General features: G+C 44.0%; 1 protein-coding gene across 1 annotated transcript in view; it reads right to left on the bottom strand.

Moving 5' to 3' along the window:
* Positions 1–25,797, bottom strand: part of MYO15B (myosin XVB) — a 163,576-nt gene that overhangs the window by 67,610 nt on the left and 70,169 nt on the right. The window contains exons 13-28 of the mRNA XM_075349626.1: positions 24,856–24,954; positions 20,137–20,273; positions 18,733–19,053; positions 17,864–17,948; positions 17,629–17,757; positions 17,161–17,359; positions 13,866–13,947; positions 10,548–10,710; positions 10,318–10,427; positions 10,098–10,157; positions 8,863–8,938; positions 8,496–8,614; positions 8,167–8,279; positions 7,931–8,072; positions 7,683–7,794; positions 7,405–7,559 (exon numbers count right to left, since the gene is read on the bottom strand). Coding sequence (XP_075205741.1) covers positions 7,405–7,559; positions 7,683–7,794; positions 7,931–8,072; positions 8,167–8,279; positions 8,496–8,614; positions 8,863–8,938; positions 10,098–10,157; positions 10,318–10,427; positions 10,548–10,710; positions 13,866–13,947; positions 17,161–17,359; positions 17,629–17,757; positions 17,864–17,948; positions 18,733–19,053; positions 20,137–20,273; positions 24,856–24,954 — 2,102 coding nt within the window. The remainder of the gene's footprint in view (positions 1–7,404; positions 7,560–7,682; positions 7,795–7,930; positions 8,073–8,166; positions 8,280–8,495; positions 8,615–8,862; positions 8,939–10,097; positions 10,158–10,317; positions 10,428–10,547; positions 10,711–13,865; positions 13,948–17,160; positions 17,360–17,628; positions 17,758–17,863; positions 17,949–18,732; positions 19,054–20,136; positions 20,274–24,855; positions 24,955–25,797) is intronic.

The following is a 25,797-nucleotide window of genomic DNA, read 5'->3' on the forward strand; positions in this document are numbered from 1 at the left end:
AATAGCAGCAGCCAATGGTTCAATACACATGACAAAGAGAAGGGGGGACAAAGGGCATCCCTGACGAGTGCCGTTGTGTATTTGAAAGGGTTGAGATGTGGCATAAGGAAGCTTGACCGAAGCTGAGGGGCACGAATATAGACTTTTCAGGGCAGTAATAAATGGACCTGAAATTCCAAATTGATGCAATGTTTCGAACATGAATGGCCACCCCAGACGGTCAAACGCCTTCTCCGCATCCAAACTAAGAAGGAGTGCTTCACTCTCTGTCTTATTAACAACCTCTACTAAGTCAATGATCTTCCTGGTATTGTCCCCTCCCTGTCTACATGGGACAAAACCCACCTGGTCTTTATGTATTAGGTGAGGAAGTAGAACTGAAAGGCGTAGAGCTAGTAGGTTAGTGAAGATTTTCAAATCGGCATTAAGGAGTGCTATGGGCCTATAGTTGGCACATTCCATAGCATCCTTCCCAGGTTTGGGTATAAGCGTAATATATGAATGTAACATACTTGTGGGTATAGGGGAGCCCGTGAGGAAGCTATTAAATAATTTAACTAAATAGGGGGTAAGTCGATCCGCAAATGCCTTGTAGTAGAAGTATGTCAGGCCATCTGGACCCGGTGATTTTCCATTAGGAAGTAATTTAAGCACCTCTCCTACCTCTTCACACGTGATTTCTTTATTCAGTGTGTTTACAGCATTCTTAGTAAGGGTAGGCAGCTTACACTGCTCAAGAAAGGAGTGGATTAGCTCCCTCTGTTTTCCTGGGTCTGTAGGAAGGGTGCTGGGCAAAGAATACAATCTTGACAAATAATCCTGAAAAATTTTTGCAACTTTAGTGGGGTCATATAACGTATTCCCTCCCGAATCTCTCAAGGCATAAACGGATGAGTTCCCCCTCTCCTCCCTAAGTTGGCGGGCTAAAAGAGAGTGAGATTTATTTCCTTTGTCATAGTATTTATGCCTGCTATAGAGTAGTAATTTTTCTGTTATATTGACCTCTAGGTCCTTCAGTTGGGCACGAGTCTTTACTATACCTCTAAGGGTACGTATTGATGGGTTAAGGGTCATCCTATTTTCTAAGTCTCTGAGACTTTTAAGGAGCTGATCTCTCTGATATAGTCTATCTTTTTTGATGCGGGAGCTTAAAGCTATGCATTGCCCTCTAAAGACGGCCTTATGGGCTTCCCAAACAGTAGAAAAATTGGGCACTGACCCCTCATTGTTCTCAAAGTATTCCATCAATCCTGCTTCCAGTTTGTCTCTGTAGGAAGTTCTCTTGAGAAGGGACTCATTGAGCCTCCAGTGGCAGACTCTTGTACGTTGGGTTGTCTGATCTAGGGTGAGAGTCATTGGCGCGTGGTCTGACCACGTTATTGCACCAATATCCACTTTGCTCGTCCATCTAAGGGCCTGAATGTTGCCAAAGAAGAAATCGATCCTGGTGTGTGTACCATGAGGGGGAGAGTAGAAGGTAAAGGTTTTTTCTGAGGGATGTTTAACTCGCCACAAATCAAATAAGGCAAACCTGCGGATCAGTCTTCGAAAGGCAGCTGTCAATTTACGTTGAGACGGGCTCGACAATTGATTGTTAATGGTCAACCTGTCTAAAAAGTCAGAGAAAATAGTGTTAAAATCTCCACCCACTATCCACACTGAGGGGGGAAGGCGTGTTAATTTGAGGAATACCCGGTTCAAAAAAAGGATCTGGGAGGTGTTAGGGGCATAAATGTTACACAAAAGGATTGGAACTTCCTTATATGTCCCTTGTAGGATAAGGTATCTACCCTGTGGGTCTGCCAGGGAGGTAGTAACTTGAATGGGACAGGTCCTTGATATCAAGATCGCCACACCGGCTTTTTTCCTTTCCTGAGAGGCTAAAAAAATCGTAGGGTAAAGGTGTTTGGCGAAATTGCAGTTCCCGTTGAGATTCAAGTGCGTTTCCTGCAAGAAAACCACATCAGCTCGCTGGGTCCGCATCTCACCTAATGCCATTCGCCTCTTAATGTTTGAGTTTAAACCCTTAACATTTAGTGTTAAAATTTTAACCATATTTTAAGTTATAGTGGTATAAAGCAAAATTAGCATTACATACAAAGGCTAACCGGGTATTGCCCATCTCAAACTTGCCTGACGGCCCATGATGGATGGCTCTCAATGGGGTACAAAAGATTCCCTCACCACAATCAGGGTAAACACATAAGGAATGGTAAAAGACAATGACAAAACATAACATATAAAGCATAACATTTACATGTCATAAATGTTACCGGTGAGGAGTGAAGCCGCAGGCAAAAGCCTTCACCTCCGCTTCCGTCCTCCCCGGTCAGGGTCAAAAAAGAAAAAATTGGCATAATTTAAAACTTTACCAATATCTAAACCCTAACCTCCTATACCAACTCTTCCGTAGGAGGAACCAGGGTAACTCTAACCCTTAAAGGGAGTTTGTAGCTATGGACACACTGCTATCACAGTCAGTGTCTAAAGCTAGATTCTAAACATCTAAGAGAGGGGAGCACTCGGTTCTCACCGCCCTAGTAGCAAACCAATGCAAATGATATGAGGAATCGTAACCAGATATATCAATATCAGAAAAGAAAAAAGAAAGTGAACAACTAGTTATGAAAGAAAAGACCAACCAAAGTCCTTATAATAAATCAGGGAGGGCATGAAGCCACCCCCCAAGGGGGGGACTACAGCCTGAAACCAGAGACTCAAACTCAAGGCTCCTGTTCCTAGAAGAAAGAAAAAATAAAATTGTCGTCTCAGGTCGGAGCCGGTCGTGCCTTAGGCCGTGATGAGGGAGAACCCCCCTTAGAGTCCACTTGTTGCCAGATCGGACGGGGTGGATTGGATGGCATCTCTAATTCCCAGTCTACCAGGGAGGGCGAAGGGATTCCCAGGTCAGTGCAGAAGGCTGGGAGGTCCTGAGTAGAGCATAGCACAGCCGTACGACCATCTTTTGAGGCTATGAGGGCAAACGGGAACCCCCAGCGGTATCGGATGCCCTTATCTTTTAGGGATGCAAGTAGTGGCTGCAGATGTCTCCTTTTCTGTAAGGTGATCCAAGATAGATCAGGGAATAATTGGATCCGAGTCCCTTTATATTCAATTCCCTCCGAAGTGCGGGCTTTGGCCATGATAGACTCTTTTAGTTGGAAGTCATGGACACAGCAAATAATGTCACGAGAGTAATTTTGAGGCCCCCTGGGGCGTAATGCTCTATGTGCTCTGTCCAATTTTATCCTTTGAGTTGTAGGGCGCTCCAGTACAGTGTTGAATATGGTTTCAAGTATGGCATGGACGTCTTCATTACCTGTAGCCTCAGGGACGCCTCTCACTCGGATATTATTACGGCGCCCTCTGTTGTCTAGGTCCTCCAGGTGTTTGTTAGTTTCACTCAGAGCCCGAGCATAAGAGGTCACGTTCTTTTGTAATTTGATGATGTACTGTCTAGTGGTATCGTGATCCCTTTCCACCGAGTCCACTCTATCTGCTAGTAGCCCAATATCTTGGCGGATTGAGTTAATCTCTGACTTACAGGTTTCTTTTACTTCCGAGATCAGGGATCTGAAGTCTTCCTTGGTAGGAAGGAGATCCAGATACTTTTTTAATTTTCTGTGGTCAAAATGGTGTTCCATATCTCCCGGCTCAGATTCTGATGGGGAGTCGCATGACCCTCCTCCGTCTTCCTGTTGAGACACCAAAGCAGACAGCGAAGGCGTAGAGTCTAGGTCCATATCCACGGAACCCGACCGCGTAGTTTTATTTTTCGCTTGATTGCTTTTATGGGTTGATTGTTGTCGTGACTTTGGTGGCATGGGGTCACTCACAGCACAGTCTCTTTTAGTAAGAAACTTGTCTAGAGGGGTCACAAACGACTGCCCCCCTTTCAATCTATATGACCAGCTTGGACCTCTTCTCCTCCTCACCCCAGCCAGATCGTCCCCTGGTCTGTACAATACATTATGTCGCCTTTCAATATTGTTTATAGATGTAAGACCGTTAAAGTTATAGTTGTTCAATATGTCCTCTATCTGGGCGGTAAGACAAGCCCCCCTCTACTCAGACATTATACAGGGGTGTACATCTCTTTCATGGCTCCGTTCTGTGAAAATCTCTTTGCAGCAAGCTATTATTCCAATGTCCACAAGATGGCAGCAGAGTACAGTGCAGAAAGTGAGGGATTTTTCTATATAGAGAAAAGGCAGGCTCTGAAAAGACAATTCTGCAGCACTGCCCCGAATTTTCTTCCTTCTCCCTTCTTTACTTATATCATGGAAGAGGGAACCGTAGCACCCCTCTCCCTGTACTGCCACAGGATCAGACTTGAGTCAGGGGTTAACTCTTCAGATGTTATAAGGGCACTGGATGTTATCAGATCTCAGGGCTTACTTTCTTCTCTGGAGGTCTTAGCTTTCCCTCTTCCCCCTCCCCTCCAGGGAAACCAGCCTCAGACTCCTCCACACCCGTGTACAGCCCCTGTGCTTCTTATCAGAGCAATGCGACTCGTGCTGCGGGGGTGAGGGTTAATTTACAGCCCTAGTGGGTAATGGTGCTCTAGTGCGTGGCACTGGCTTTAGAGCCAGGGGGTGTATGCGTCCTAGGACCAGCCAGTTACCCGGCTGGTTGTCGCCCCTATGAACGGGGGATTTCCACTCACCAGCCTCCTCTCTCTTGCCGTTCGCCTGTCACTTCACTGCCTGCCTCCAGCCGACTCTCTCTCAGGCCCGACAGTCACCAGGCGGCTCCCCCTCACTGTGTCCGGCTCGTGCTCCACTCCCCTCCAGCGTCTCTCCCTCCTCCAGGCCGGGTAAGTGTCTGCTTCTCCTCCGCTTTGGGACTTGTGGGTATCCCTTCCTCCCTTGTGTTCTTCCCGGATTTTCAAGCCTCTGCTCCCTCTTCACCTGTCGGCTCTCCTTCCTCTGGGTGGTTTTCACCACGCTCCTGGTCTCAGCGTCTGCAGCGTGGTCCCAGGCCTCCCTTGAGAATGATGTCTGCTGGGATTCAGGTAGGGTCCTGTCCCACAATACTCGTCTCCTGGGGTCCGCTGGCTCTCAGGGACGGTATATGGAGGCTTCAGATGGATCTAAGTCGGGCAGGGGCTCAGATGTCTCTGGATGTCTGAGAGCTCTGTCAGATACGTCCTCCTGCATCGGCGGCCATTTTGGACTCCGCCACATGTTTTTTTAATTGACTTTTGTTTAGTGCTGGCTTCTGGGCACTGATTCGACCATGGAGGCCATTTCGAGACAGAATCCTACAAACTGTTCTAGTAGACACAGGGACTTGAGGTGACCAGGCCTTTTGGAGCTCTGCTGCAGTGAAAGAGGGGCTCGCTTTGGATTTTCAAACCAACAAACGTTCCTCCTGAGCAGTTGTCTTGCAAGGTCTGCCAGACATGGGCTTGTCAAAAACATCTCCAGTCTCTTCAAATCTTTTTTTAATTCTTTGTACTTGACTCTCAAAAAGTGCTAGCCACCTCTGCAGTGGATCTGGTCTTCAGCCTCTTCATAATCAAGGCTTTAGTCGCAGGGTGGATTTTTGGCATGTTGTCAGAGGTCAAGTTGCAGTTCAACTGAAGGTGGGGTGCTGGGTTTCTTTTTATACACACCCACTAATTAACCGATCATTTAGTGAGCTCAGGTGAGGATCTAAACTAGGATTGGGTTCATTATATGACAAGGCGACAAAAAACTTTTGTCTTGCTAAAATCTGAACTTTCTGTGTTCATTAAATGATCAATATTTCAGCTTTGCAGCAACTTTATTTTCATAACCTAAACCAAATTTGGGAGGGTTTCAGCTTTCAAAAGAGTAATTTATGAAATCAATGGATGAATTTAAAGGTAGGTTATAAGCTTTTATTTACATAACATGGATAAGCGACGGAACGTCTGTCAGGGACTGTATATGTGGCGCCCTGGACTAACCAGGTTGTTACAGGGACTACAACACAACACCCCCACCCCGAGATAGGCACATCAGCCAGACACCAAATCCTTGTTGCCTCCCTCCAGGGGCTGATGTCCACACCAGGTGGGGTGGAGCCAGGTGGTTGGCCCCTACCACTGAGGAGTTCACAGTCCTGGAGGCAGGAAAAGGAAGTCAGTCAGAGTTAGGGAGGTGGTAGTAGAGGAGCAATCTGACCGTGTCCGGGTACGTGGCCCGGGCACCGAGAGCAAGGTTGGCAGACGGTGGTGGCCATCTGCAGGAGAGGCAGATCAACGCGGATCCGTAGGACCGGGGACGGGCGGTGGCCCGCCGGTACCGAACCGGGGAGCGAAGTGAAGCCAGCACAAACCGGCAGGGCCTGCGGGCCCCGACCAGGCTTGGAGTCGCCGTTAAACAGGTCAAATCCATTAGTGACCGGAACCCCAGGGGTTTCCAAACAGCCAAGACCCGATTGAAGGCAACCGTCCAACCAGCACAAGGGAAATACAGCTACCGCCACAGCTAGAGTTCCCAGGGCCAAAGCCTGCGGGCAAAAGGGCTCCTCCGGCCCATATACACGCTGGGGAGCGGGTTACCAGTGGGAAGCCATCGGGACCGAACATACACAAAAGGTGCAGGGAAAGGCAGCCACCACCAACCGTCCGGGAGAAACCACAGCAGCCGGCTGCGGGACCCGTCCATCCAGCCGTTTGGTTTACCAGAGACTTTGCATCCATTTGTGGCTAAGTGAGTACTACCGTGCCATCCGGCACCGCGCTGCGCGGTCCAAGCGACCCTGCACCTTGCCAACCCTGCCTCCCTGACAACTCACCGGGCCCCGGGACCACCAACCCCCTACCCACGGAGGGGAGAGAAACATCCCAGCTGCTCCCTGCCATCGCTCCCGGGATCCCCGTCAATAGCAGCGGTGGTGCCCCAACCTCACCACAAACCGTGGGTTGCGTCACGGACCAAATCCCCAAACCACACTACCCCCCTTTCACTCACGGGCGAGGAGCGCCGCTCGAGTCCCCGGATCCGGCCCACCGCTCGAGCCGCAGCAGCGCCGGACCAGAGCGTGGTGAGCGCAGCGCCCTCCCCGCCCGCGACAACTATACCTGCATGTATGCAGTATTTTCCTTAATATGTGTATTGGGATTTGCTGATCCGCATTATTGTCCACACCTGAGTCTTTTATGATGACTTATTATTCTATTAACATTTTTAGAAATATTATTCATAGATTTTTTGACTCCATATTTTGTAATGTAGTATTTATATATGAATTGACATGGTGCGGACATGAGACTGCTTTAAATCTGCAAAACAAAAAAAATAAGCAGCATATGCATGACATTCTAAAAATCTCATTCAGGTTCCGCACCAAAATTGTGTATGATATGTGAGGCAAATGGACAATGTGTGAACAAGCCCTAAATTAGTTTTTTTGTGCTTTCTCTGTTCTCACCTCTTTGCTTACTGTCCTCTGGAGCCCTCGAGGTCGAGGTTTACTTTCCCAGCTGTCTCTCTTTTCCAAACTATGGTAGTCTGGGGCAGCAGCTGGTTGCACGAACCGAGCAGGAAAAAGACCAGAACGACCACCAACAGAACCGAACAGCCAACCTGTGGAAGACAAGTGGTGCAAGAAATTCCCAGTAATCGTAGATTTTATGTATGTTATGACGGATATTCATAGACAAGCTATTGTAATAAGTTCACACTAATTTCATGTGAATGCAGTAGTACCTGGTTCCTGTCCATCCATTTGCAGCACTTTAATGATGTCACCCTTTTTGAACAGAAGAAGACTCTTGTCATCAGTTATATGACTCCGTAATGCAACCACGTGGTTTGAGTTCTAAGAAAACAAAATGAATACCTTTTTTTTACAATATATATATATATATATATATATATATATATATATATATATATATACATGTAATATGATAGTATCTTAACCTACATCAGGTCTACCACTGCTCGTTTCTCACCTGTACCAACTCTTGCAAGAAGATCTCTACCAAAGTCTTCAGAGCCTGAGCATTTTCAGAGTGTACCTGCAGATCCTCATTTCGCAGACTAAAGCGCAATGTACGAAAATCTACCTTTTTGATAGAGAGAATATCTGCAAAACTAAATGAAAAAAAGTATTTACAGTATGTTAACATTGTCTATGCCAGTCATACAGTATCTCCAAATAGCTCTCCACCCTCAGTCATCACCTCACCTGTAACTGCACAAAGTTTTCAGATGTCGTTGTTGAATTCCGGTTGCGTTCACTTCTTTCAAAACCCGAAAACCTCTATGGGACACTCCGATGAGAAGCTGGTCATCATCCAACTAGAAATAACAGGGAACAGTAGTAATTTGGGGATAGAATATCATCAAGAGTTTTATTCTTATTCTCCAATATGGCACAGCCTTACTGATGAATTACATACTGCCAAGTCAAGAGAAATGACGTACAGAGTAATCAGCTCAAAACCTCATGCAGCCACAGAGAATCTGGAAGACTAATATTGGAAAAATACAATGCTTGTTGTAAAATGTACTCACAGTTACATTGAAGAGGCGAGAAAAGTAATTCTCCCAGTTATCCCGGGCAGCCATGACAATACGTTTCTTGATGGAATCATCCATTATTGAACTTGCATCACTACCGACTTGGAACTCATCTGGTGAAGAAAATGTTCTTGGTTTGTGACTCACACTTTCCCATCTTAAGTTGAATTTGCACATATTACAGTCTGAAGCCATGGATGGTATTTAGAACCAAAATGAGATTCAATATTATTATGTAAAATAAGAAAATCCTTTAGTAAAACATTCTAGGAACCTATCCTACTTTTGGTTCCCGTACAGAGCTGTATTAGGCCTTTTCTCCTCAAAACTAATAAAATTGACATTCTATTTCCATACTTACTTAAAAAATCTCTCATCTTCCTCCTTTCTTCTCGAGTCAGTTTAAAACCAGTTTCTGAATAAGTGTCTCTAATTATCTACGATGATAAAAGACAAAAATGTTTTTCCCCATTGGCCTCCTAATTTGGAAAGTGTATAGCAGATCTTCTTAACCAGAGAAGGTTTCACAAAGAAGAAAAATATGATAGTAGTGAAATAGATAGATAGGTGTAAGATTTAAAGGGGTCGTCCAGTATAAATCCTTAAGTTTAGTCACTCTATGAGTATGCATATCACATACCCGCGGCCATGACCGCCATACCCATGGTTCTGAAACTGGTGAATCCTCACAGTGCGTGCAATGTGAGAATTCATAAGTTTGCAATTACATAGAGGAACTGCAGACGTATGGATTTAGACCTGAAAACCTGTTTAAGGCATCCATACAGAATAGATGAAGGTAAACTATACATCCAAGCTGTTCAGATACTCGGACAAGTTTGACACAAGTAATGAGCATTATGAAAAGTCAATGATTGGCCACATACAGCCAGCCATAAACAGAGCTTTTCCGGATGGAAGGAGAACGAGCATTATGGAAAGTCAATGATTGGCCTGTTTGGGTCTCTGTCCAAATACACCCATATATAAACAGAGCATTTCCAGTGGGAGGGAAGGTGTTTTTTTTGCTTTTTCGGTTACACTACGTACGAGAACGTTGATTAATCCCATGTACGAGCCAGTCAGTGAGACTGGCTCTCCCTGAGGTGCCTGCACACATCATGCAGTGAAGCCAGCCTGTGCATTGTGGTTGTTGTTGTACAGATGAAATATCCGAGCACCCCGCGATATTTGGCCGAACTTTGCCAGTACCCGAGCTGTGAGACAGACGCTTTCTTCTCTTAGCCCATTGAAAACACATGAATATTCAGCTGAAATGGCCATTCATGTGTATGAGAAATTCAGGAGGCATAGCTGTTGTCAAGCATTTGGCCAACAGTTTTCTCATATGTATGATCACTTTTAGTCATTTACAGGGACGTTTCTCATCAAAGACAACTACTTGTACATGGGAGCCACTGCTAATGAATAGCTGTCAAAGTTATACACGGATAGCACCACTTCTGACTCATAGCCAGTGTTCGAGAGCTAATATGGCAACTGGACAGATAATGTTCTGATGGTGCAACCCCTTTAATCTTAAAATTATTAGATATACTATATAAACTAAGACTGTTGATTTTGCTTTTCTTTTACCTGCTCACACAATAGGTTCAGATAGTAGGGGTGAGTAAATTTTTCTTTTGGGTAGAAGATCTATGAAAAAGAAAAATATCTGTTACATAATACATTAGGTAGGCATATGAATCCAATTACATATGCAGTTATACTGCATTGCCATCTGGTAGATTGTATTTCATAGGATTAATGTTGCACATCATGCAATCACACTTATACAAGCTCTGTCGGACATTACCTCCTTCCGCACATATAGCTTCCAGTTAATATCACTGTATGAGAAGAAGACACTAGCAGTGTGTTTGCTGATGGATGATTTAGTGGAGTGATCACCTTCAAGAATTCTTCCTGAGAAAAAAAAAATAGCACAAGGGGTCTAAGATCAAGATGTTTTGGTGATGATTACATAAGTAAAATCAGCCACATAGGCTACATACAGTAAAGGCAGATTAATCTTTTTTCGTGTACCTGGGGCCTTAGGAGTTTGTACTGCTGGAGGAAATAAACCAGATTGGAATAGTCCCAAAAGTGGCTTTTGCTTTTCTCGAATAGAGCTAGTCTTCTCACTTGATTTCTCGCCAGGAGGAGAAGGAGGTGGTGGAGGAGGAGCTGTTGGGGAATCTGGAAAGTCCTTGGAGAAAGACAATTCGGCGTTCAATACATTTTGAATTAAAAATAATGAGACTCTAATATAAAGCCGGTTCTGCTTTTATCACCTACATGAAAGAAAGTTCATGCACAGAAATCTTGACACTACTATGGAAACCCAAGTGCAAATATCATACTTATTATGGTATCAAACTCAATTATTTCTCCTGAGCCGTCTAGGAACCTCCTAGATTGCCTAAACACCGAGCAGAGAAGTTGGATAAATATGTCTGCAATGAACTCCTCCTTATGGTAGTTGTATAGGTAGGACTATGTCAAGTTTATTTAAGGGGCTGTGTATTATATGAAAAAAATGAAATAAAGTATACTAAGCCTTTTACCTCCAGCTGTTCTGCGATGCTCCCTATCTTTATTGTTTACTTTGGCTACAGATGTCAGTGCATATACACCATATCACCACTGTAGCCAATCACTGGCCTCGGCACTCTCAGACTTTATATTGCTGAAGCCAGATGAATAGGGAGAATCAGGAACGTAGTGCTGGATCATCAGGGAGGAATAGGTTGAGTATATATTACTTGCTTCCTTTTCAATTATCTTGAACAACCCCTTTAAAACGGCATTTTCAAGTTTATATATTATCCCATATTAATTAGATAGGGGATGATTTTCCACTGGGGGTTTGATCTCTGGGTCACTCTGTAATCCCGAGGATCCGAAGAGCTCCATCTGAATGGAGCAGTGGTCAACCATGCATACTGCTACACTATGTACAACCCCTGGCAAAAATTATGGACTCACCTGGCTCGGAGGATGTTCATTTTGTTGTTTACTTTTGTTTAAAAAAAAGCAGATTACAGACATGGCACAAAACTAAAGTCATTTCAAATGGCAACTTACTGGCTTTAAGAAACACTAAAAAAAATCATGAAAACATAATGTTCTAGCCAGTAACTGTTACTTTTCAAGACCAAATAGGGGGAAAAATTATGGAATCACTCAATTCTGAGGTAAAAATGATAGAATCATGAAAAACAAACAAACAAAAGAACACTCCAATACATCACTAGTATTTTGTTGCACCACCTCTTGCTTTTATAACAGCTTGCAGCCTCTGAGGCATGGACTTAATGAGTGACAAACAGTGCTCTTCATCAATCTGGCTCCAACTTTCTCTGATTGCTGTTACCAGATCAGCTTTGCAGGTTGGAGCCTTGTCATGGACCATTTTCTTCAACTTCCACCAAAGATTTTCAATTGGATTGAGATCCTGACTATTTGCAGGCCATGACATTGACCTTATGTGTCTTCTTTCAAGGAATGCTGTCACAGTTTTTGCTCTATGGCAGGATGCAATATCATCTTGATAAATGATTTCATCATCCCCAAACATCCTTTCAATTGATGGAATAAGAAAAGTGTCCAACATTTCAATGTCATCTTGGGCATTTATTGAAGATGTAATGACAGCCATCTCCCCAGTGCCTTTACCTGACATGCAGTTCTCTTCAGGCAGTCATCTTCATAAATCTCATTGGAACGACACCAAACAAAAGTTTCAGCATCATCACCTTGCCCAATGCAGATTCACAATTCCTCACTGAATATGACTTTCATCCAGTCATCCACAGTCCACGATTGCTTTTTTTTAGCCCATTGTCACCTTGTTTTTTTCTGTTTTTGTGTTAATGATGGCTTTTGTTTAGCTTTTCTGTATGTAACTCCCATTTCCTTTAGGTGGTTTCTTACAGTTTGGTCACAGATATTGACTCCAGTTTCCTCCCATTCGTTCTTCATTTGTTTTGTTGTGCATTTCCTGTTTTGCAGACATATTGCTTTAAGTTTCCTGTCTTGATGCTTTGATGTCTTCCTTGGTCTACCAGTATGTTTGCCGTTAACACCCTTCCCATATTGTTTGTAATTGGTCCAGATTTTAGACACAGCTGAGTGAACAACCAACATCTTTTGCAACATTGCGTGATGATTTACCCTCTTTTAAGAGTTTGATAATCCTCTCCTTGTTTCAATTGACATCTCTCGTGTTGGAGCCATGATTCTGTCAGTCCACTTGGTGTAACAGCTCTCCAAGGTGTGATCACTCCTTTTTAGATGCAGACTAACGAGCAGATCTTATTTGATGCAGGTGTTAGTTTTGGGAATGAAAATTTACAGGGTGATTCCATTATTTTTATCTCAGAATTGAGTGATTTCATAATTTTTCCCCCTGTTTGGTTTTGAAAAGTAACCGTTACTGGTTAGCACATTATGTTTTCATGATTTTTTTTAGTGTTCCTTAAAGCCAGAAAGTTGACATGTCTGTGATCTGCTTTTTTTTTAAACAATAGTAAACAACTGAATGAACATTCTCAGAGCCAGGTGAGTCCATAATTTTTGCCAGGGGTTGTAGTCTTTATTGGACTGCCATAGATAGCTAAGCACTGTGCTCAGCTGGTCTTCGGCACGCTCAGAAGAATGAATGAATGAAGCATCAGTGCACTTCCACTCATATCTGGCTCTTCAGAACAGTTGGTTCCCCATTGATTGGGAAGTTATCTCCTATCCATGGAATAGTGGCTAACTGTCAAACTTGAGATTACCACTTAAAGATGACAAAAGTAATATTTATTGGGGTGCACTGCTATGCAATTTGCTATAGGGGAAAAACTCCTAGGACTCTTCATTGGGGGTACTCAGCGCTTTTAACAAAGGCAGTTCTGTCATTCTGAAAGCATGGCCTATACTTGTGGGTAGTGTTTATATAAAAAACAAATCTGCTTCTGCAAAGTTAAATCTTGGCTATATTTACATCTAGTTAGACAATAGGAACCTTTGTTGTGGATTTCAACAAAAATTGTAGACCTGTAATATGACAGTCACAGTGAAGGAAACTCCTACAGACCCCATTATACTCAGTGGGTCCATTGGAGAGCGTGAGTATGTCATTTGCAGGTTTTACTACTAATATTATTTTTGTATATCTGTTGCACTAAAGAAACAGAAACTTAGAAAAAAATAAAGCCTTGCCATAAGCAAATATGAGAGATAGAATAAAAAGTAATAAATATGTACATATTTTTATATATATATATATATATATATATATATATATGTTTTTATACACTTGTATATTATATTATTTCTAATTTATAGTCATTACACCAAAAAGCACAATCTTACTTTCGAAGGCCCAGCATTTCTAAGCCTCTCTAAAGCTTCTTCTTTGGGATCTTTCTTCTTAAAGAAGCTCTGTGCTGTCCTCCTGAAAAATGCAAAAATTGACATTTGATAAATAAATTCAGGAATTAGGACAACAAATGTAAAAATCTGAATAATTAGCCAGTAGATTAGCATCACCATTGCTCCTGTTCATTAGTTTGTGCTCATACTCATAAAGAGATAATAACATCCAATGCTACTTGGATATTAAGCCCGCTTTACACGCTACAATATATCTTACAATGTGTCAGCGGGGTCACGTCGTAAGTGACGCACATCCGGCATCGTAAGGTACATTGTAGTGTGTGACAGGTACGTGCGATTGCGATTGAACGGTAAAACGTTCATCGCATGCACATCGTACCTTTCTCTAGAATTGAACGTCAGATTGTTCATCGTACCCGGGGTAGCACACATCGCAGTGTGTGACACCCCGGGAACGATGAACAGATCTTACCTCCGTCCGCGGCTCCCGCCGACAATGCGGAAGGAAGGAGGTGGGCGGGATGTTTACGTCCCCCTCAGCTCCGCCCCTCCGCTTCTATTGGCCGGCTGCCGCGTGACGTCGATGTGACGCCGAACGTCCCTCCCACTCCAGGAAGGGGATGTTCGCCGCCCACATCGAGGTCGTATGGAAGGTAAGTACGTGTGACGGGGGTTAATCGTTTGTGCGGCACGTTCAACAAATTGAACGTGCCACACATACGATGGGGGCGTTGCAAATCGCATACGATATCGTATGCGAATTGCAACGTGTAAAGCAGGCTTTACCTCTAAGGCCTCAGCCTTAGCTTGTAAGTAAAAATAGAGCAATCTTAATCAATGTCAGTTTTTAGTGTCAGTACTTCCTTAGTGATTTCACTGGTGAAAACTAAAGGAATAAATTGCAAAGTTTCTCCTATGCATTATTGACATCCATGTGCTTAGCCATATATATATGTATGGGTAGTTTTGAACTGTGACTCTGGTCAAAAACAGACGTCACTGACATTTTTGTGGACACACAATCCGCAAAAAGTCACAACTATGTAAACAGCCCTATGGTCGAGGATTACTCGGAGTAACCCTTGACTCTGCTCTATCCTTCAAGCCATATATCCAATCCCTCTTCACCTCCTGCCGACTACAACTCAAAATATCTCCCAGATTCATGCATTCCTTAACCAAGACTCAGCAAAAACACCAGTGCATGCCCTCATCTTCTCCCGCCTCGACTACTGCAATCTCCTGCTCTGTGGCCTCCCTTCCAACACTCCTGCACCCCTCCAATCTATCCTAAACTCTGCGGCCCAATTTAACCACCTTTCCCCTCACTATTTCCTGGCCTCTCTTCTCTGCCAATCCCTTCACTGGCTTCCCATTGCCCAAAGACTCCAGTTCAAAACTATAACCATGACATACAAGGCCATCAACAACCTGTCTCCTCCATACATATGTGTAAAACCGGAGGAAAAAGAGAGATAAGGCAACAACCATGTATAGAAAATCTCATTTTATTCATTAAAATGCATGTGAATTAATACAAAATTGCATAAATGGAAAAAGGTCAAAACTTGCAGTGGGGAAAGAGAGGGGAGGGTGTGTGGGGACAACCCCTGCCACACAGGACCAACCAATAGTAATTTCTATTATGCAAAAACTGCGGTGCCACCGATCACATGGAAGTATCGTGTGGTAATTTGTGGCAAGAAGAGCAGCCCAGAGGGAATATAATAATTGTCAATAGTTGTCTAGGAGGAACGTGTGCCTGTATAGAATGTTCGGTCTGACACCGCACAGAGCTGCAGGGAGCTGTAAGGGAGGTATAAGGGAGCGGTGTGTAAAGCAATAATATGCTGTCACTGTGCAGCAGCCTGGAGCGGTGCGCGGTCAGACGGAAACTACATGCGGTGGAGCAAGGCAGACAAGGGTACCTGATGGTTGGTTCTGAGGGCAGGGAAACAGCCTCCTTCTATTGTGGCTTTACCAGTCCCAGTGGGAACTTCCATTTACTTTTGCCAGCCTGTGCATCATTACTGCACATACATATGTGTATGGTTCTATAGCCTTCCCCAGGTTACACTGCCGCAGTTCCACTACAGGAACTTTCTGTTTGAATCACACTCTGTCTCTGTTAGTTGCACGGTGCACCAGGCTTGGACTTATATGCATACTGATGCTGATATATCCCAGTTTTTGGTTGTCCTTGCCTGTGGCTCCGTACGGTGATTGAGCCGTTCATATTGGGACTGCGGTGTGTCCCTGGGGGGGACTCTATACAGGCACACGTTCCTCCTAGACAACTATTGACAATTATTATATTCCCTCTGGGCTGCTCTTCTTGCCACAAATTACCACACGATACTTCCATGTGATTGGTGGCACCGCAGTTTTTGCATAATAGAAATTACTATCGGTTGGTCCTGTGTGGCAGGGGTTGTCCCCACACACCCTCCCCTCTCTTTCCCCACTGCAAGTTTTGACCTTTTTCCATTTATGCAATTTTGTATTAATTCACATGCATTTTAATGAATAAAGTGAGATTTTCTATACATGGTTGTTGCCTTCTCTCTCTTTTTCCTCCGGTTTTACATGATCCTTGGAGTAGGCATTCCCTTATGGGACACTACTAAGTGGCTCCATAAGTTTGATATTTAGTATGGCCAAATTTTTGCTAATAATTCCATACATATGTGACCTAGTCTCCTGATACCTACCTGCACGCAACCTCAGATACTCACAAGACCACCCTTCCTACTCCCCTCTTACCTCCTCTTCCCACAATTGCATACCAGATTTCTCCCATACCTCCCCTATATTCTGGAATGCTCTACCACAGCATATCAGAATCTCACCTATCGAGGACACCTTCAAAAGGAACCTGAAGACCCACCTCTTCCGAAAAAACCTACAACCTACAATAACCCTCAGACCAGTACACCACTGCGCAACCAGCTCTGTCATCACCTACTGTACCCTCGCCCATTCCCTGTAGACTGTGAGCCCTCGCAGGCAGGGTCCTCTCTCCTTCTGTACCAGTCTGTTTTTGTAATGTTCATCATTGTTGTACTTGTTTTTATGTATTACCTTTTCACTTGTAAATGGCCATAGAAAATATGGCACTATAATAATAAATAATAATAATAATAATAATAATAATAATAATATGTACGTGATCTGTGAAAACCACCAATAGAACACTTACAAGAAAAATTAACATTTCAATGAGCCCTAAAGAATGTCCTGAAAGATCATATCGTGTTCTTTGAGCTCTCACCTGACTGGTTCATAGGGTTTAGGCTCTTCCTGAGGACGGCTTTGATACATCTTAATTATGTCTCTTATTTCTTGACTGGGTTTGGGTCTTGGAGCCTGTTTAATGACATCACCCACTTTCTTAGTCTCTCTTTCAGGAAGCTCTGTTGTTTTGCTTACAGGAGGTGGCACTATTGGCGGTGGTTTTGGTGTTGGTATTTCTTAAAACAAAATTCAGAATAATATAATTAGATTTCCATGTTACCAGAGACTTAAAAGCTACAAATAATTTCAGCAGTTTTATGTTTAACACATATAAAATAAGCTCGCTTAAGCCCGGGTTAACCAATTTAGTCAAATCACACATCTGCCAGTTTGCTTAGGCATTTTTGTAATATTACATAACGTGTTTTCTTAAAGACTGCTTTTGGTTAGACAGTTTCATCATGTAGTCTATTTTGAAACTGTCAGTAATTGAAAATATGATTACCTGGTTGAGGTTCAGGTTCGGGAGGTTCTGGTGGTTCCTCATCACTTTCACTCTCAGACTCTAATGTTTGCGTTGGAAGTAGGATCTTCGAGGGCGGCTTGACTGACTTCACACGAGTCCCTTCTTGTACTACAAGTTGATAAAACGTTTACCGTTAAAAAAAAAAATGTTACGGTAATTGTTAAAATGAAATGTTCAAAATGTATTTGGCCTTCATTTAGTATGTACTACGAACCCATCTTTTGGAAGAACTCCCTCTTCTGCTGGAATGTTTTCTTTTGGGAAATATACTCGGAATCATCCACTTCATCCCAGTATACCTAGATGATAAATGCTATTGTAATAATTTGCCCTTGTATTTTGCTTACAGAATGCCATAATACTTATAAAAGAGCCATTCTTAGGGCTCATGAAGACGATCGTGTAAATTTGTCCGATCTTGGAGTGTAATGCATGGACTAGCCGCGTATTTCCCAACCCAAGTGTGACAGCCTTATAAAAGTATATAAAGCTCACATGCTCTGGGTGGGAAACCCTCAACCAGTCCATGCACTGTGGTCTGAGATTGGATTGATTTCCAAGGACAACTGCATGAACCCTTAGGTCACTTTCCAGCCTTACATACTATCAGAACTGATGATTTTGAAACCAAAACTGGATACTATTCTAAGGGCTCCTTCAGACATCTGTTTTTCTCATATGAGTGCTATCCCTGTTTTCCAAGGATAGCACTCACACCTATAATAGTGAATGGTACTGTTCACATGTCCGTGATTTTCCGCGGACTGAACAGTATGTGCAGAATCATGGAGAGATGTCTGATATTTTCCAAGAGTCGTTATCAAAATTGTCAATGTAAGTATATGGATCCATGAAATAAGCAGTCCAGAAAGTGATACATCACTGCAGTCAGGGTCTCTGCACCTACATCATACTGCTCTCAGATTACATATTCAGATTTTCCTGCTAATTTGGTATATTAACCAAGTCCAGTTGTGGGCTGGGTCACGCATATTACACCCATGAATACCATTTCTGCATTTTCAGGTGTGATCACACTTCATGTTGGACAATTACTGCTCAGCAGTTACATTTATGTATTACCTCGACTGGTGTTTGCGGCTTCTGAGGTTGTAGCTTGGGTTCTTGAGGAGACGGACTAGATTTTGGAGCTGGAGGTGGGTTAGGGACAGATTTTGGAGCTGCTGGTGGGACAGGGGCTGGAGGTGGGGCAGGGGCAGCAGGTGAGGCAGGGGCAGCAGGTGGAACAGGGGCTGGAGGTGGAGCAGGCGATGGTGCTGGTGGTGCTGTCTTAGAAACTGGTTTCGGAGGAGGAGGAGAACGTGCTCTGCTATTACGAGGAGGATCCTGTTGTTGCTGCTGCTGCTGAGACAGCACTGTTGCCTGAAGTGTCATCTGTTGAGCCTAGGAAAGAACAGAATAAGAACTATATAATAACTAGGATATCTAACCACAGGCACATAGGGGCAACTTATTATACACCAGTCTTAAATCTATACAACGCAAAAGTAGATGGGCAAAATTTATTAAGATGCACAAGCCCTTAAATTTGGCTAATATATGGGCTGTCTGTGCTCCAGAAAATGAAACCTATGCCAATCATAAGCTACTTTTAGATTTCAGCTACACTATACTACAGGTTTCTGATGTAATTATAGCAAATTTGTCTCACGGCAGTAGAACATGCTCTCTTTTACTATACTGTTCAGGAGGGCCATTGGATCAAATACTTAAATAACCTTGAGACATAAGGGACTGTGGGAAAAATGTCCAATTAAATCATTTCACCTTACATAATCCCATTCAGATCATATATGTGACACAGATCTAAAGATGGCTGCCATTTTCTGTTCTCCACACTCTGCTTTGGTATGCAAGGAATGTCCAGATGTAAGAAGACCACCATATAAGGGAAAGACCCACTGCCAACCTAGAGGACCAACCCACAGATGAACTCCGAAATCCACCCACGATGACGTCATAGACCCACCCACCAATCAGCCCATGTACTAACCCATTGTTCACCCCACCGGCCAATGGGCATATCCGAACATGCCTACTACAGAGCTAACCACACCCCATACCCAAGTTTATATAAGTTGCAGCTCTGACAAATAAAGCTCTCTTGGTGCCAATCTCTGATCAAGGAGAGACTTAACATCTGACCCTTTGTCTGGTGTAATTCTTTCATACATGCTCTTGATCCACATCAATTAGGTCAGGAGCAGGCAACTGTTGAACAATCTAGAATGTTCCCCCATAACAATATCCCTGCTATTGTTTTAAAAAAAAACTGCCTGGGGCCAGCGCAAAATGGCAAAAAATGCAACATTTTGCACAAATACCACTATCAACAAATTTTGAGAATTTTTCACCAATTTTCTAACTGTAACGAAGATGATACAGTCACCACCAATGTAAAAAGGCAGATCGACCACAGAACAGTATTTGCACATGTAACTTTTAGACACTATTAAGTGTACTCACCAAAAGCAGGGCCTGTTGCTGAATAAACGCTTGTTGCTGTGCAGCCAACTGTGCCGGGTCTACTGAAGGCACCATTGGCTGAGCCATTGGCATAGCCTGAGGCATCATTTGTGGCATCATAGCCTGGGGCATCATGCCTGTAATAAGAAGGATTATTTTACATTATCTATATTCTTGTTCACAGACTAATTGCACCAATGGCATTAATATAAAGTAGGAATCAGGATATGTTCATATTACTAGACGTTCGACTGCTGTAAACATTCTGCTGTTATATTGAAGAGGTTTACATAATAAGGTTTATCAAATTCAGAAAATGTGTGAAATAGTTATCAACAGGACTACTCTCTTCTATGAACAGTGCCACAACTGATCACTGGACCTGAGTACCATTCACTTCAATGTAACTGACCTGCAATACACAGATATCAATTATTTCATTTACGCATGCCCAATTATTCTTTGACAGAGTAAGGACAGAAGACATGCTCATTCTGCGCTGCTGCTGAAGACTTTCCAAAGGAAGTTCCAGGACACAGAGGTGGAGATAAGTGCTTTTTTCAACGCGTTTCAAAGCCATTACAACCTCTTCTTCAGGATTGGAAGCACAGCACTGAGTACTGTGATTTCTTTCGTGAAGAAGAAGTTGTAATGATTTTGAAACACATTGAATAAAAAACCCTTATCTCCATTGCTGTGTGCTGGATATTTCTTTGGAAAATCTTCAGCAGCAGCGCAGAAGGAATGTTTTTTATCCTTTTTCGGCATAGTCTGCACTGTCCTGTGCACTCGTGCATGTGCAGCAGCTATTTCTTTATAAAGTATATATTTTGTTGTGTGTTTGACAATTTGAAAAGGTGAGCATGCTTCTTCCTTCTTTTTTATTCTGTTTATGCTAAATAAGAGCCTATGTTTGTGCTTTTGCTTCTTAGTGTTTTATCTTTGAAAGTGTGACCGTCACGGGTGTGTCACGTGTGACAGACCGTCATGTGATATCTGGCCATCGAAGGTCATAGCGTCTGGCTGTGCAGAATGCTCTCGAACTTTCCATTATTCCTGCGGTCAGTATTCATTGGTATAGTATCATAAGTAAGGGGCACTTTGCACGCTGCGACATCGCAGGCCGATGCTGCGATGCCGAGCGCGATAGTCCCCGCCCCCGTCGCAGCAGCGATATCCTTGTGATAGCTGCCGTAGAGAACATTATCGCTACGGCAGTTTCACATGGACTCACCTGTCCTGCGACCGTCGCTCTGGCCGGCGACCCGCCTCCTTGTTAAGGGGGCGGGTCGTGCGGCGTCACTGCGACGTCACATGGCAGGCGGCCAATAGGAGCGGAGGGGCGGAGATGAGCAGGATGTAAACATCCCGCCCACCTCCTTCCTTCCGCATATCCTACGGAAGCCGCAGTGACGCCGGTAGGAGATGTTCCTCACTCCTGCGGCTTCACACACAGCGATGTGTGCTGCCACAGGAGCAAGGAACAACATCGGACCGTCGCGTCAGCGTAATTATGGATTACGCCGACGCTGCACCGATGATACGATTACGACGCTTTTGCGCTCGTTAATCGTATCATCGAGCCTTTACACACTACGATGTCGCATGCGATGCCGGAAGTGCGTCATTTTCAATTTGACCCCACCGACATCGCACCTGCGATGTCGTAGTGTGCAAAGACCGCCTTAGTCCATACAACTAGTGGCATGACACCCAATACAAACTCTTAGCAACAACTCCAAAGTATCAATAAGACACAAGGAAACAGGAGATTCATGCAAAAGTAGAAAAATGCCATATTTTGTTGCACAGTTTTCCTCCTTTTTTCTCATATAGATATGTATTAATACTTTGGCTTCAGAATGATGGCCATTATTTGACAACAAAAATCTTCTCTGGTTACGGGCTGAATGTTTTTCCTGCATACTGTTCTTTTGTCTGTATTGTCTCTGGCCGGGCGACGACAGCACTATATTGCATGGTTATTATATTTATATTTCATCATTGGCGGTATGAAAACTGCACCAAAATACTATTAGGCTTAATACCTTGTGCTATGCTGTTCTCATCTGGCCATATTGACAGTACCAGCAGAAGGACGCCAAGTCTATGCCTTTCATCCCAGATAGATCTTTTGAGATATTAATTGTATGGTATTAGAGGGTTAGTTTGTTTCCTGAGGGTATCTTTCTGCATTTAATGAAATAGCTGTATATCGACTGTGCATTTGCAATGATGATTTTTTCAGATATTTCATAAATATACAAATGTTTGCAACTCTTTTATGGGCATAGCAAAATATCCGTCTATGCATTTGTATATGCTATATTTACAGGAAATATTAATGTTGCATTCAAATAACTATATGATAAATGCATATTTATGTCGAATTTATATATAATTTGATACCTTTCATGAAACAAATCTCCTTGTATTGATTCTCACCAGCAGCATCAAAACTGTTCCTCTATGGAATGTCCTTGTTTTATTCAACTTTCTATTTCCTTGAGAAATTATCACAAATAATTTTTTTTTCTACTTTTGCATGAATCTCCTGTTTCCTTGTGTCTTATTGATACTTTGGAGTTGTTGCTAAGAATTCATTGGTATAGGTAGCTTCTAGCATCTAATGCTCATCCCATCTGTTCCCTATTTAGGGTCCAGCACTAGGGACACCTAGGGCCAGGTATCCGGCTCGATGCACAGGTGCAGAACCTATCTAGGGTCTTGAGGGACTCCAGGGACCAGTGGTAGGTTCGGTCAGGGGTCTCCATCTCCCCTCTCCCTAGATACAGGGTTTCCCTTGCATTCCCTTTCGTTGTGCGCTTGATACTTCTCCGTACCTAGCGTGACAGTGATACAGGTTTCGGCTGAGGAATAGTTTGGACTGCCTAAAATGTTTGGGCAATAGATTTGATCATGTGATGTGCTGATGTCCCAAGTCAATCTGATAACATTGAAATTAACATGAAATCTTCACTTTTTACAATTGAAAATAATTTCTGTGCCCTTCCACAGATACTAGATAAATGCTAAATCCATTTTGTTTGCTTCCTTATATCAATAACATAGAAGGCATGCTGAGCTATTTTATGAACACCCGTAGAAGTTAAGGGAGAGAGCTCTATTTTTGTAGCCACCTCTTCAATGATCACAGTGAGACGGGGCCCCATGGATGTTTGAGCCCAGTGTTCGGACCAGCGTTTATCAGATCTTTATAACGTATCATATCAGTATACCAAAAGGTGAGATGTTGATGTGGAGGCCACCCGCAGCAGTCGTCCCAGGGACCTCACCCCACCTTCGGGGATGCCACACGGTCTCCACTTTTTGGTATTTCTGGCAACAGGTATGTCAAGTTTATTTACATGGGAATCGTGACGCTACTCACGGTTTGCGGTCAGGGTTATGGGTGACCGCCACTGCAGGTTTAACGAGCGTCTGGGGCTGATGGGGTCTGCAGTCTGGTGGTATGGCCTCCCGTGAGTGAGGCTTGCCCCAGGGGCTTGGGTGCGTGGAACAACAGGTCCCAGAATAACTCAATCACAGTCCAAAATGTCTTTCAACTTGTTTTACTCACTTTCAGTTGTTCTGTGAGGAACCCGGGCGATGCTGAGATAGACCAGCCTAAAGGATACCTGGTTTCTCCTGGTTTAAGGCTGGGTTCACACATAGCGACATCGACAACGACGTCGCTGTTACGTCACCATTTTCTGTGACGTAACAGCGACCTTGTATGTCGCTGTTATGATCGCTGCTTAGCTGTCAAACACAGCGAGATCGCTAATGACGTCACTGCTGCGTCACAATAACCGTGACTCAGCAGCGATCTCGCTGTGTGTGAAGCACCCCTAAGGGTAACTGTTAACTCACCTTCCTAGCACTTCTTGTTTCGGATAACCCCTGACTTGAAGTACCGTGGGATTCATCCAGGGAAGTCGCTGCTGCCTTTTCTCCCCTTGTTGGCCCGATTGCCGGCACCGTCGACCAAGTAAGATGGCTCCAGGCTCAATCCTCCTTATGGGCTCCCTCGTTGCTGCTGAGGCTCGGCTCTAGTTGGTTGGTGTGGGACTTGTGGTTCCCCCCACTGGCAGGTTTAGCAGATCAGTAAATGGACGTCTACTCTAGGGACCTGTTCCCCGTGCGTGCCTAGTCACCTGGAGTCTCTGTACTCGACCAGCTGACTTCCTCAGCGTCTTTCTGACCGACTTGTTGGTAACTGTTCTTCCCCGCTAACGGCTACTACACGTGCAGGGTCTGACTAGCGTGTTCGCGCACGTTTCTCTCCTCCGGCCACTTTCTGCGCTTCTCTACTTGAGACCGGCTAACTCCCCCCACTTTCCTGACAGCCACTGCCACCTTAGCGTCCAGCCCCTCCCCTACACCCCTAGCTGAGATGTGGAGGCACGCCCCCTCTTGGGTCTGCCCAAGGGTGCCCTCTAAGGTGTGGGAGACCTGGTTGCTATGCGTCTGTGCGTACACACCCTATTCCAGCCTTTGGATTACCTTGAAGTACTGCCCCAGCATGAGTGCAGTACTCAGTGGTGCCTGATCAGGTCAGGGGCGCCACATTATTACTACTTTAGTTATAAAAATCAATATTTCAACCAAAAAAAACCCCTCATCAATCTGTCTGGCAACAATATTAGCTATGTCAAAAATGTCAGATTTCTTATTGTAAATGGGAATTTTAACCCTATTTGCCTATAATATGCTTACCTGGCATATTGGGCATCATTTGCATGTTTCCCATTGCAGGCATCATTCCATTCATCATTGGCATAGAATATTGAGGCATTGAATTCATTCCTGTATAGGCTGAGGACAATAATGTGGTATCAGACAAGTTGTAAGAATTTTCAATAATGTATTAATCAGTCCAGTTACAGTACATATTTTTTGTTTATTGTATAAGATATATTTTAAGGGGCCTGATTAAAGGGAACCTGTCACCAGATTTTTACCTATTAAATTAAAAGAATCCCCTTCTGCTGCTCCTGGGCTGCATTCTATGAAGGTGCACCTTGGCCCTGGCTCTCCTTCCAGACCCGAAAATAACTTTATAAAACTTGGCCCTTGGGTATGCTAATTACCTTGGTTGGCCAGATGGGCGGGCTCATTTTCTGCTCATTTATCCCCCTCCTGCCGCTGATCGCCGTCCTCCTTCCTTGATTGACGGGATGACGCCCCCCGTCATCCTCCTCGTCGTATTTTCAAATCTCGCAGCTGTGCAGTTATGTCGGCTCGCGCAGGCGCAGTTCGCTCTGTCATATCGCGGCCAGAGCAGAATGCGCAGGCGCGAAATTATGGAAGGGTATGAGCATGGCGCTGGTGAGGCCATGCACAGTGCGATCTCACCAGCGCCATGCTCGTACCTGCAGATAATCTCGCGCCTGCGCATTTAGCTCACCGGCACGAGCTAGGGCAGCTATGTTTTCTGCTCTGGCCGCGATATGGCAGAGCGAACTGCGCGAGCAGACCTAACTGCACAGGCGCGAGATTTGAAAATGCGACTAGGATGATGATGGAGGGCATCATTCCGTCAATCAAGGAAGGAGGACGCCGATCAGCGGCAGGAGGGGGATAAAGGAGCAGAAAATGAGCCCGCCCATCTGGCCAACCAAGGTAATTAGCATACCTAACGGCCAGGTTTTATAAAGT

Source organism: Anomaloglossus baeobatrachus, chromosome 5 (assembly GCF_048569485.1).
Source record: "Anomaloglossus baeobatrachus isolate aAnoBae1 chromosome 5, aAnoBae1.hap1, whole genome shotgun sequence".
NCBI classification, from domain to species: domain Eukaryota; kingdom Metazoa; phylum Chordata; class Amphibia; order Anura; family Aromobatidae; genus Anomaloglossus; species Anomaloglossus baeobatrachus.